The sequence below is a fragment of the Macaca mulatta genome, chromosome X (genome assembly GCF_049350105.2).
Source record: "Macaca mulatta isolate MMU2019108-1 chromosome X, T2T-MMU8v2.0, whole genome shotgun sequence".
NCBI classification, from domain to species: Eukaryota; Metazoa; Chordata; class Mammalia; order Primates; family Cercopithecidae; genus Macaca; species Macaca mulatta.
This window is the reverse complement of record NC_133426.1, coordinates 7,444,840-7,458,126: the sequence shown is the minus strand read 5'-3', so window position 1 is coordinate 7,458,126 and position 13,287 is coordinate 7,444,840. Positions and strand designations below refer to the sequence as shown.

Here is a 13,287-nt window from a genome sequence, read left to right as displayed (position 1 = left end):
ACCAACATGTCTCTACTAAAAATACAAAGTTAGCAGGGCGTGGTGGCACATGCCTGTAATCCCAGCTACTCAGGAAACTGAGGCAGGAGAATCGCTTAAACCCGGAAGGCAAAGGTTGCGGTGAGCCGAGATGGCGCCATTGCACTCTAGCCTGGGCAGCAAGAGCAAAACTCTGTCTCAAAAAAAAAAAAACAAAACAGGAAAAAATAAAAGCCAAGACTGGAAAATGAAATAACACGACAAGGAGAGTAGACTGAAAGAACTGATCAGACTCAAAGATTCTGAGATATGGTCCTTTCCCTGGAGCAGAGCTGTGGACAAGCATCCCTTATCCATGTCCACCTCTCCTCCCGTATGGGATACAGAATAAAACCTCCTGGGAGGGAGCACTGGAGAGGAAAGGTGGGGCATTTTGTTTCTGTGCTGGGTGCTACTGCAGGCACCTCCCGGAGCTAAAGGTTTCCTACTCCGTAGCTGGTGTGCACAACCAGAGCATCTGTGTATGGCTTTGCAATACCACATCATCACACTTCTGTAATTACACATCAGATGTCTCCCTACCCACTGGACTCTGCATCCCTGATAAGGGCTGAATTCTTTCAACTATGTATGACCTGTATCAATGTAACACTTGCTATACAACAGATGCTTAATAATTATATGATAAATGGCTAAATAAACAAACCTGTTTGAAACTAAATTACTAAGGAAAACAGATGAGCAAAAATAAGCAAATTAATTACAGAAAAAAACGTCTTAAAGGGCAATTAAATTACCATATATTCAGATCACAATGGTAATTTACATAAATCCAACATCCAAAACAAATATTTATTGATCATATACTATATGCCAAGTGCTAGGCTTGGTGATGAGATGACAAAGACAAATGTGAATGAATATGATATTCTTCCTTACATTACAAAGCTGAACTTTTTTCGTCTTTTGTTTTTTCTTTAGAGATGAGGTCTCACTACACTGCCCTGGCTGAAGATGAATTCCTAGGTTCGAGCAATCCTCCCACCTCAGCTTCCTGAGTGGCTGAGACTACAGGCACATGCCACCTCACCCAGCTGGGAGCTCAACTTTTAACTAGTTACATGAAGATACAATACGAGACAGAAGGGAGTAAGGAAGAAATACTAGTTTAAAATTTTAAGAGTTAAATTATGGAGCATTTTGCTGCTCCAAAGAGACTTACCCTTGGTGAGTTCTCACTCTGCCAGCCAGGTGTAGAAATAGTGGATGCCCTTATCTTTCCTTTAAGTGAAAGATCTCAAAGTTGTGGTGTTCATCCAGACTGCCCGGTGATAAAGTTTTCGTCTGTCTCCTGAATCGACCTGCCGACAGTGTCCAAATGCAGGAAATACTTGCTCTGTAAACAGCATCCCAGATTCTGGTTCTGTGAATCCAGTCTCTCCTTAAACTTCTGATGCCAACACATCACTTTACACCAGACCACCTGTCTTAATCCATTCAGGCTGCTATAATAAAGTAGCATTGACTGAGTGTTTATAAAAGAAATTTATTTCCCACAGTTCTGGAAGATGGAAGTCTGAGATCAAGGTGCCAAGATGGTCAGGTTCTGAGGAGGGCCCTTTTCCAGTTTGCAGACTACCATCTTCTCCTTGTACTTTTATCCTTACATGGTGGAAAGAGACCTCTCTGGGGTCCCTTTTCTAAGAGTACTAATCCCATTCATGAGGGCTACACCCTCATGACTTAACTCCCAAAGGCCCCACCTCCTAATACCTTGGGGGTTAGTATTTCAATATGTGAATTTTGGAGGTATACATTCAAACCATACCACAACCAAAGGAGTTAGACCACTGCTTCAGGATTCTGTTAAAATGCAGATGCCGATTCAGGAGATCAGGGATGGGACCTGGGATCCTTTCTTTCTCATGAACTTCCTGGAAGATGCAGTTCTGGGGAGGATCACACTCGACCTTAAAGAGTTAGAGGATTGTGGAAGGTTTAAGGACTGGAGTGTGCCTGTATTTTCCTAATGTACGTTGGGCATTCCCTTCACTAAATTCCAGTGGAGGTAAAGAATTCTGAGTAATGCAGTCATTCTATGATCAGGCAATAAGGTGTTTTCAGGATCAATTTTCTCTAAAGAATAGTTATGTGAACTAAAAACATCTTCCCTAATCGCCAAATCAAGGACTCACAGGTGTTGCTGGCCAGAGACGACACACCAAAAGAGAAAGAAAAAGCTCAAACCAGAGGCAACTTGGAGAGCTCCAACCCTCCTCCCTGTTTTGCCAAAGGTAGAAGAATTCTCGCATCTCCCAGATGCTCCTTTGTAGCCTCAGAGAAAATAAATCTCTGCCCTTAAACCAGGGCACCTGGAGAGCCTTCACTCACAAGTCAGAGATTCCTCCAGGCTTGCTTATTAAGATTAGATACGGAAAACACTGGGGAGAGAAAGAATTATCAGAGTCCTTTAAATCTTGGTGGGCATGGCATGCAATCTTGGCGGTCAGCGAGGCTGCTTAAGTCTGAGCCAGTGGTGCCAGAGGACAAAACAGCCACCTGCTCACGGCCGGCTATGTTGGAAGAGCTTTCCGGTTTAGCTCTCTCATTTTATCATCTCAATCTGCACATAGGTCACGCGGGAAACTCAGGTTATGCTACCTGCTCAAGGTCACACAGCCTAAGGTCAACTAAGGATATGAAAGTTCCCCAGAGCCATAGTCCAGCCTCTCCTTTAGATAGCACTTCTTAAAAAAACCAAAGGCACGCCTTGAAAAAATGCGGAATGTTCAGCCGCCAAATAGCCCCTGGGGTCGGCACTAGGGGCAGCTGGACCGCCCAAGCGGGCGCAAGGGTGGAGAGGGAGAAGAACCACTTCCGGAAAACAGACGCGAAGAGAGGAAGGCACTTCCGGGGCACAGAAAATGAGGATTATTAAAGAACAGTAGTTTCGCAGGTGAGGGCCAAGTAGCGTTAAAAGATACGCAGGGATTACAACGCCTCTCTAGGGTGTGGGTTAAAATGTCTCTCTAGATACTCGAAGATAACATGACTCTAAACGAGTAAGTCTTGCCTGCGCGGGAGGACTCTTCGGTCTAGCGGCCATCTTGAATCCAGAAGTTTAAATAGAGCAGGCGGGGCCGAGCGGACGCCTGCGTCGGCGCGATGACGTCACATGTCTGCGCGGGAGGCGGTACCAACCCCTGCCGCAGGACTTTCTTGGGCCGGCTTGCGTAGAGCGTAGCTTTACCTTGATGGCGGAAGGGCGTTGAATGACGGTCGGGCCCCGCCATCTGCTTAAAGGGACTCGTTCAACACGGAAGTGTCCCGGGGCTGCATTGGTACGGAGCCCTGGGGCCCAGCAAGGGTGTGCTCCTGCGGGACTGATGCGGGGACCACCCCGGCCCCGCCTGCCTCTAAGCCGCCGGAGGGCACTGTGCCTGTGCTGGCTGGGCCTGGCCGCGTGGATGCTGAGCACCCAAACCCCTTCCCGTCCCCATTTGCAGAAGTGGAATCAAAACTGGGGCTCGCCCCCGGATCATTGACTGGGATTCAGTCTACGCGGACGCCAGCGCAGCCTGCGGCGGCCGAGCCTCCTGCCCTCACAGGGCCTGGCCGGGTGCATCAGGAACAGGCGGTCTTAGGTCCCTAATTTCGAGGCCCTGCAGTGTGCCTCATCTTGGGGTCCCTGAATGGGGCCCTTGGGCCCCCAAGGAAACCCTGAGGCCTTCAGAATGGACAGCCTTGTGGAGGCACAATTGCATTCACGTGGGCAAGTAGTGCGCACTGAGGCATAGGAAAACATAATTTTCTATTTAGATATGTTCCAAGTATAAAGTGGTGGCGTGGCTGACATTTCATGGAGCCTTAAATTGCCTTCGCCAGTCATGACCTCAGTTAGTCTTGAGATACTTGGCAAAGAAATGTATTGCATTGTTGAGTGATTGCTTATTGCGTTACTGAGTGATTGTATTGGCGTTCATAAAAATATGGGTGCTCAATAGAAATGGGGAAGGGGAGTAGGGAACTATATTTAAACTTTTCTGATACACTTACCAAGAACAAATGTATTGTTCATTTGGAATTTGATACGGTCTCTAATAATTTTCTGTTTCATAATGGTAGTGCCGCCCCCACCCTGCAAAACGTTTCAAAGGGTCAAGAGAAAAGACCGAATGCCCTTGCCAACTGGAATGTATACATCTGTTTCTTGCCAAGTAATTAAATCGTAGATTGCATAATCTATGTACCGAGTAAATGTGGAATGTTGGGGGTGTTTTTGTTTGTTTGTTTTTAATGTATAAGACTTGGGTCAAGGTGAGGAGGGAAAGAAAAGATTTCCTTGAAATATTCTTGTGTTTAATTAGAATTAATTGAAACCACTGTGCTTAAAACAGAGAATGATGTTAGAAGAAAGCCTTAGAACGATGATCAACATAAGACTACACAGTACGTGGGATAAACTATTCCAACTTACAGCATTTTTGCTTTTTGTATTGCCAGTGCTGCAGCTAGAATGAAGCACATCAACCTGTCATTTGCAGCGTGTGGATTTCTGGGCATTTACCACTTGGGGGCAGCATCTGCACTTTGCAGACATGGCAAAAAACTTCTGAAGGATGTCAAAGCTTTCGCTGGGGCGTCTGCGGGATCCTTGGTTGCTTCTGTTCTGCTAACAGCACCAGAAAAAATAGAGGTAATTAAGTAGTAACTTAGACTGTGTTGCTCATCAAGAAATTAAGACCCAAAGGGAAACATGAGCATTGACTCTACTAAGTTAACACGGCAGAGAATTAATCCTTTGCTTGGAAACAGAAAGGATTAGGACTTTTCTTTTAAGATGTAATTATTAGGGATCTGTGCTCTGGTTGTGGAAAAGATTATTTTGCGTGATAGTGAAATAAGGAAATAAAATGACATATTACTCTTGAGTTTTTATTTATCCTTAAGATTCCAGCTCTGTTCCTTTCAAGCAAAGGATATTTCCTCTTTCTATGATGAGAAGAGCATGGGGCCTGTTTTCAAGGCCTTGAACATGTGGGCAACAAGTCTCTACTCACTGCTACGTAGAAATAGACATATAAATTAAAATGTGGGCAAGCAGTTTCTATTAAGTGGGATGGTATAGGAATTTAATTCTTTTTTAATTCTCACAGTGAAAGGAAGCTCTGAGTTCCAAGCAATTTATCCAGAAGTAATACAAATAAGTCTTCATTCAGTATTTTATTTAATGCAATCTATGTTTTAAAAATCTGTTTTCTGCTATCTAGACAGTGATCAAACATTTGCTGACTGTGAGAGCTGGATTCTGTAGTTGGAGGATATTATATTTGTTAATCGTTACATACTTTAGCAGCTTTGAACAATAATGAAATAATAATTTAACACCCTCATGACCAAGAATGAATTTCAGTCACATTTAAAATTCTAAAACTATGCAATTTTAATCATCAAAATCTCACTTCAGATCTTTTGTGAGCTGCTTATCAAAGGGAAGCTAGATTTGAGGCCAATCATTCAGAAATCCACTTATCTTCCTGTCTTTGTATGGTTGATTTACAGGGAACTAGAAAAGTGATTTAAAAACTGCAGAGATTAAACAGGATGAGAACCGTAAGCCATGCAAGGTATAAATGAGGTGGGAAAATTCCCCCTAAACTAGCAGATTCATATGCTTTGAATTACAAGCTACCTCCTTCCCATAACTGTGTTTCATTTTTGAAGTAGAGGACTCTCAGGGTGTTACTTCTTCCTTTTTACTGCAGTCTTTTCTTGAGCTCTGGCAAATCCTAAGCTTTGGAGTTATGTAGACTTGGTTTCCAATTCTCAGCAAATTAAAAAATGTATTATATGATTTAGAATTAACCTGATTTGGAAATACTGCAATAGTACAGCCACTTATACTTAACTGAAATTCTGCCATGTTAAGACATTGAATAATTTACCTGAATTGGAGAGTTGATGCCATCATCTTCTCAGATTAGTTTACCTGTTGTTATTTATTTTTTGTACTAAATGAGAGACTGGGTTGTGTTGTCTGATGGTGCTGGTATGACGAAAATATGTCTTTATCTGGTTCTCCCATGGGAAGGTAGAAAATAATTTTCTTAGTTTCCTTAGGGCATCCTCATTTGTTCTTGTTCAAAATAATTTTTCAGCCAAAGTAACCCTTTGACTTAAGGTTATTTTAGTTACTTTATATTTAGCATCTGAAATAATCTACCTGTAGGATAGCCTTGAGTGTTTTTTAGCAAATGTTTCTACCTACTCAGATTCGTGTTCACTTGGTTCTTGCTGATGATGTAAGTTCCTCAAGCTTTTTACTGTTGTGACAAATACGTGTGTAATTAATCTTGTTCTGAGCTTATGCATGAATAATTAAGAGGAGCACCTGATACAGGGCATGTTTTAAGTGGTAGGCAAATTTAGACGTTGATATGGAAGAGCTCAATGCTGCAAGTCTTTCCTCTGCCCTCACAATTTGCGAGGAAGGCATGATGCTAGACTCAGTGGGGAACTCAAAGATGAATAAGTCCATCTTTAATAAGTTTACAGTCTGGTCCGGGCTATGGAGAGTATTGAATATAACTAAAATTAGTACAAAGAAATAGGCTAGATGGGTAGTCTAGCTCAGTAGAATGAACATACATTTGGTGGGGCTACCCCCATTTCTCACCCAGGAGCTTCCTGCAGCCTATATCCATTCAAGCTCCCTACAATCCACCTACCTCATAGCACTTAGAGTGATGTCACCCAAAGGTATATCTGATCACCTCATTACCCCCGGGGCAGAGGCTGTCTGTTGACTTAGGATAATGTGGCCCACGTTTCTCAGCTTGTATCACAAGGCCCTATGTGACTTAGCCCTACTTGTGGCTCGCCATAGGGATGCATTTCAGCTCTGTGCCCCTCTCAGAGTTGTTCTTGCTGTTGTTTTTACTATCCTCTGCTTTCACCTTCATCCCCTGCCCAATTCCTGTTTATGTTTAAGTCCCAGCCTCGGTGTCAAATTGGAGGGAAACCTTTGGCAACCCACGAGGTTGGAGGTTGACACACACCGTATTCATTTCCTGTTGCTGCTTTGACAAAGGACCTTCAACTTAGTGGCTTAAAACAGCATGTGTTTATCATCTTCCAACTCTGGAGGTCTTAAGTCTAAAAGGGTCTCACTGAGCTAAAATCAAAATGTCCTTGCTCACTCTCTCCAGAGACTCCAGGGGAGAATCCATTTCCTTACCTTTTTCAGTTCCTGAAGGGTGCCCAGACTCCTTGGCTCCTGACCCCTTCCTTGATTTCTAAAGCCATAAGCACAGCGTCTTCAAATCTCTCCAACTCTGTCTCTCCTACCTCCCTCCTTCCCTTACAAGAACCTTTTCGATGACATTGGTCCTACCCAGGTCATCCAGAATTATCTCCTCATCTCAAGGTCCTTAATTGGCTCTACAAAGTCCCTTTTAACAAAGGTCTCCTAGTCACAGGTTCCAGGGACTAGAATGTGGATATCTTTGTGGGGAGAGGAGAGACCACTGCAATAATATAGCCACTTAACTGAAATTCTGCAATGTTAAGACATTGAATAATTTACCTGAATTTGAGACTTGATGTCCTCATTCTCAAATTAGTTTACCTGTTATTATTTATTTTTTGCACGAAATGAGAGCCAAACACACCCTCGTGGGGGCTCTCATAGCCCTCTGTCACCTGCTCTTGGAGGCACTTATGAATGTCATGAGCACAGTTTCTTTGTATCTTGTGCTGTCCAAGTCCCAGTGCCTAGCCAAGTACGTGGTGTCCAGTTAATTGCCAAATTAATTCATTATTTAATACAAAACAGACTTGTGTGTAAATCCTGGCTCTGAGACTCATTTTTAGTGAGATATTGGGATAGGTACTTGAACTCTCCAATCCTCTGTTTTCTTATCTGTCAAGTTGGATGGTTATACCCACCTTGCAGGATGATGTGAAGATGAACTGACAGTGTCACCTCTGTGGATCCCAGTCCAGGGTAGACAGAGCATCCCTGAAAGACTTTATAAAATACCAGTGCCCAAGATGAATCTCCGAAGACTGGTTCAGTCTGTGCAAACCATAGACGTCACCACTCCTATTTCTGTCACTGGTGCTGTCATTTGTAATCAGCTTTATTGCAGGGTTGTAATCAAACTGCTGCTGAGACCACAAAATAGGTGTGGGAGAGAAGGTTAATTGCACTGAGGAAACCTTCTGAAGAATGTGCTCAATTAAAATTCAGATTGAGCCTTCAAGGATTTTTCAGATGGGGCAAATGCCATTTAAGGTGCTTTACAAAGGAAAAAACAAAAAAGATTAGGATTTTGAGAGTGTATACCTTGCAAAGGGCCTGAGAGTGGTGGGTGAGGCCCCAGCCAGGTGGAGAATTTGCACACCTTTAATAATGACACATAGGGTCACTTCTTAATTTTCTTTTTTTAGGAATGTAACCAGTTTACCTACAAGTTTGCCGAAGAAATCAGAAGGCAGTCTTTTGGGGCAGTAACACCCGGTTATGACATCATGGCCCAACTAAGGTATACAGAGTACATTTTGCCCAAAAGTACATGAAGACAGAATGTTGACGACTCTCTGTACAAACTGTGGCAAGCTCAGCATTCTCTCTTGTAAAATATTTACAGGGCGTTCAGTAATTAAAGGTGAATGATGCAGATTGCTTTTTCTTTAGAAGTGGAATGGAGTCGATTCTTCCTCCCAACGCTCACGAGCTGGCCCAGAACCGACTGCACGTATCCATCACCAACACCAGAACCAGAGAAAATCACTTAGTCTCCACTTTTTCCTCCAGGGAGGACCTCATTAAGGTAATAAAGCCATGTTTCCTATTTGAAGAAATCAGCAGGTGCTGATTTCAATACTTTATATAAAAGTAATGAGCATTACCATGTTCTTTAGATCTGTATCTCTTATCAGGCCCGATAGATGGTTGAGTGCTCAGTAAATTACATGTTTGATGAAAGTATTCACCAGGATCCCTCCTGAGGCCGCCTCATGATGCACTGTCATCCAAAAGCTCCCTGTACTTGTTCAGTGTCTTCCTGCAATGTTCAGATCTCACATTGATTATGTGAAGCAAGTCGCTGATGCAATTTAGTAGCAATAATTCCCGAAATCTATGTGGCTAATACTTTGGAGTGTATGTAGGGTTTTTAACATGTACTCTCTTATTCAGTCCTTCAAGTCCTTCTGTAAGTCAGTTAGGATAGGTGTTATTGTGACCCTTTTATGTTTTTGTTTTTGTTTTTGTTTTGAGAGGGAGTCTCGCTCTGTTGCCCAGGCTGGAGTGCAGTGGTGCACTTTTGGCTCATTGCAACCTCTGTCTCCTAGGTTCAAGCAATTCTCCTGCCTCAGCCTCCTGAGTAGCTGAGATTACAGGCATGTACCACCATGTCCACCTACTTTTTGTATTTTTAGTAGAGACAGGGTTTCACCATGTTGGCCAGGCCAGTCTTGAACTACTGACCTCAAATGATCTGCCCGCCTCGGCCCCCCAAAGTGCTGGAATTACAGGCGTGAGCCACCGCACCTGATCCCTTTTATGTTTTTAACAGAGAAGTGAATGAAAATATTTTATGTGATGTATGTACCAATGTACCCAAGATTATCCTGCGTGCAGTGGGAGCCACTTCTGGTACCCAGGTCTCTTAACTTTTCAATCTAATATTCCGTTTTGTTTCTTCCATTTTGTTTTGATGTCTTTCTGTCCAAACACATTTGAAAGTTGGTTGGTTGAGAATTCATTATCTCTGGGAAATACTTCAGCTGATTGATTTCCAAATACCAGTGTGCCTGCTGTGGTAATACACTGAATATTTGTAGGGTGGAAAGGGTGTATTTCTTTTGGAATTTTTTCTTGTTTTTCCCTCTAGTGCAAATCATAACAAGCTTCAGGTAATAGGGAGAATGTATGTTTTCATACAGCGGAAGGTAATGGGTTGAGAGTAAGTGGTAAAATTCCATATACTTGGATGCTGTCATTTGAAATACTTAATGAAATGTTGAATTGACAAGTAAAATTACTTGGCCACTTAATAGGTTAGAATATTTTTCCTCAATATCCCTGTTACGTCAGTCTGTCACTTACAAGTTAAGAGTCTTTCTATCTTATAAGAAGACATTATTCTATAATCTCATTACAGTATTATGTAGATTTGACAGTGTAAAGGGAAGAGCTGGGCAACCCATGCTAAGTGGTCCTAAGTCATCAATGTCCAATACAGACAGATAAGGATTGCAGTGGGCAGACATGCATCTTCGTGTTTATCTAGGAACAGACTATGTGCTCTTGTGACATAAAATGAGAGGGATTCTGCCCCCAGATCTCTCTTTCTCACGGAGTCCATCCCTGGCTTCTCTGTCTACAATGACAGAACTCTCAGCCCCTGATCTCCCTACATCCCTCCTGATTTACGTATCACTCTTTAGCATGATACCTCTTTACTGCTGTCCTGTTTAGCTTTTATTGTCCATCCTCCTTCACCGGAGTGTAAGCTCCAAGAGGCAGGGCTTTCTCTGGTTTGCTCACTGCTATAGCCCAGTACCTTCCACACTGCCAGCCATTGTGTAGGCACTCTGTAATATGTGTGAAATGAATGGATATGAACCAAGGTTGTATCTGTTACACTGGCTTGATTTAAAACAAAAGAAAAGAAAGAAACTGGGCCCTCCGTACTCTATGACCCGGGCAAAATCACATAGCTGGCTGGGGCCCAGCTGTGACTGTGGTCCACGCGTCTAGCATTCTTACCTAACTCTACCCCACACTGGATAAAATGCTCATCCTCCCTATCCATCTCTTTTATGTGGCAGACAGAAGAATGACACCCAAAGCTGCCCTTACCCTAATCCCCAGAACCTGTCCAGATGTAACCTTACCTGTCAAAAGGGATTCTGTAGATGTGATTAAGTTTAAGGTCTGAGATAGGAGGATGATCCTGTATTATCCAAGTGGACCCAAACTAAGTACCTGAATCTTGAAAACTGGACACCTTTCCTGGATTCTGTGTACCATGGCTGGTTTGGAGATGTAAGAGCCACATGCCAGGGGAGCACAGAGACTTCTAAGGAAGCAGCTCCCCACTGTCAGCCAGCAAAGAAAAGGGGACATCTGCCCTGTAACCTGTGGAACTGAATTCTCCTAACACCTGAATGTGCAAGGAGACACATTCTCCCCCAGAGCCTCCAGAAAGAGACGCAGCCCTGCTGACACCTGGATTTTCCCAGTGAGACCCATACCAGACTTTGGACCCTCAGACTGTATGACAATACATGTGTCTTGTTTGAAGCAGTTACATTTGTGGTAATTTGTTATAACGGCAATAGCAAACTGTTGCTGTTAAGAAAACATGATGTTTTTCTAGTTCCTTTGTTTTGGATAATAACTATTCAGAGAATTCGTGTAATTACTTGAGTTCATTGAACAGAAGAGAAATTGTTGACACAAATGTGTAATACTTGTAAGGAGAAAATCAAATAATTGACATTTATTCTGGGTTCTACAAGAAACATTCTACGTGTTTAGGAGGATGTTTTAACCTTTTTCAGAATTAAAAAGAAGGAAGGATGAATAGTTCCATGATAGCAGATGGTGACTGTTAAACTGTGAAACTTATGCCTGGAATACTCAGGAAGAATTTAGCAGAAAAGAGTGACAATGCGGGAAGACTAGGGATGATGTAGGAAAGGAATAAGTGTGAGGGGAAATAAAGTAACCCCCCTGCCAGGTAGGGACATGATCAAGTATATATGTTCCGGTGAAAGAAGAGGATGGTGGGAGAATGTTGTCTGAGGTGGTGCCATGGGAGGATGGTGCTTCTGACCTTTTTGGTTGGGATTGGGGAGGCTGCCTGAAGGTCACCCCACTCCCTTTAGGTGGAGACAGGAGGCTCTGAAGCCATGCGTTGAAGCAGCTCGATGATGGGTAGCTGCAGGTCTCCCAGGGCTTGGTACACCTGGCTCTGAATACACAGCCTGGGGTCTTGATATGGTTTGTCTGTGTCCCCCCCCCCCCCAAAATCTCACCTTGAATTGTAGTTCCCATAATTCCCATGTATTGTGGGAGGGACCCAGTGGGAGATAATTGAATTATGGGGATGGTTTTCCCCATCCCATACTGTTCTCCTGGTAGTGAATAAGTCTCACAACATCTGCCTTTCACCTTCCACCATGATTGTGAGGCCTCCCCAGCCACATGGAATTGTAAGGCCATTAAACCTCTTTTTCTTTATAGTTTACCCAGTATCGGGTATGTCTTTATCAGCAGTGTGAAAATGAACTAATACAAGTCTACTTCCCAGTATCTGGATATTCTTTAGATGGAGGGGATGGGAGACAGAGAGAAAGAGAGAGGTTGATTAAAACTCAAGTTAGAGAAAAGTGCATGGGAGAGCGTGAAATACTAAACACTGATGATTTTCACCTCCTTTAAACTTTGCTCCATGTTGTATTTTCTGTCTGTTTTTATCATTAACTCATTTGTTCTGCTACTTAATAGTTGAATTTTTTTTAAAATGCCCAGTTTTTCATTATCCACTAGCTGACTGATGCTGTTTGTTACAGACAGCGTGCCTACATACCTGAAAATCCAACTAGAAACCTGTAGCTTAGAATGTGTGTGTGTGAGAGAGAGAGAGAGAGAGAGAGAGAGAGTGTGTGTGTGTGTGTGTGTATTTTGAGGTCTTTTTGAATCTCCTCAAGGATGGTTACTTGTTTTATGAGTGTCCTGGTGATCATGTCTAGGCCTGTCGTTTCCTGACGTCGTCCTCTTGGACTGATTATTTTTGAGTCTCAGTTTTCTCATCTCTGAAATGGAATAATTCACACAGTAATACTAACTAGTGTTACTGTGCAGAATAAATAAGATAAAGCATGTGAAAGTGTGTTTTAAATGGTAAAGCCCTTTATGCATGCTGAATGGAGCCAATATTTCATAAATAATGAACAAATAATAACCCATACACACCCCTGCTCAGCGCCCTTGTATGAATCTGTCATGATATTTTAAAGCCATGTTCAGTCACAACTTTCTTTTCTTCAGGCTGAATAGGACTTACTTTTTCTTATCAATGTTATTCTTTAACCCCTTACTTATCACCTGTCTTCATGAACAATGTGCTAATTGATATCTGTAATACTTCAGGAAATGGTTGCTGCTGAGTTCTTGCCACCTTTAGGCATTTGATTTTACAGCTCATCATCATAAGCCTTCTTTTTTAAAATAAATAATTTTGTATGATGATTCATACTTAATTTATCTTAATGAGCTTCACCTGTAGTGGC

General features: G+C 42.6%; 1 protein-coding gene and 1 long non-coding RNA gene across 10 annotated transcripts in view; one reads left to right on the top strand and one right to left on the bottom strand.

The window, feature by feature from the left end:
- Positions 1 to 3,102, bottom strand: part of LOC114674912 (uncharacterized) — a 463,867-nt gene extending 460,765 nt beyond the window's left edge. The window contains exon 1 of the long non-coding RNA XR_003726006.2: positions 1,202 to 3,102. This is a non-coding gene — a long non-coding RNA (uncharacterized LOC114674912). The remainder of the gene's footprint in view (positions 1 to 1,201) is intronic.
- Positions 3,103 to 3,162: 60 nt separating this feature from the next.
- PNPLA4 (patatin like phospholipase domain containing 4) overlaps positions 3,163 to 13,287 on the top strand; it is a 248,908-nt gene continuing 238,783 nt past the window's right edge. For 8 of the 9 annotated variants that reach the window (XM_015126905.3, XM_028841796.2, XM_077987866.1 and 5 more), the window contains exons 1-4: positions 3,215 to 3,320; positions 4,483 to 4,675; positions 8,431 to 8,525; positions 8,678 to 8,813. In XM_015126905.3, the coding sequence (XP_014982391.1) occupies positions 4,496 to 4,675; positions 8,431 to 8,525; positions 8,678 to 8,813 (411 nt within the window). In that variant the 5' untranslated portion in view covers positions 3,215 to 3,320; positions 4,483 to 4,495. Of the gene's footprint in view, positions 3,321 to 4,482; positions 4,676 to 8,430; positions 8,526 to 8,677; positions 8,814 to 13,287 lie in introns of all 9 variants that reach the window. The other variant, NM_001193844.2, reaches the window with a different exon arrangement.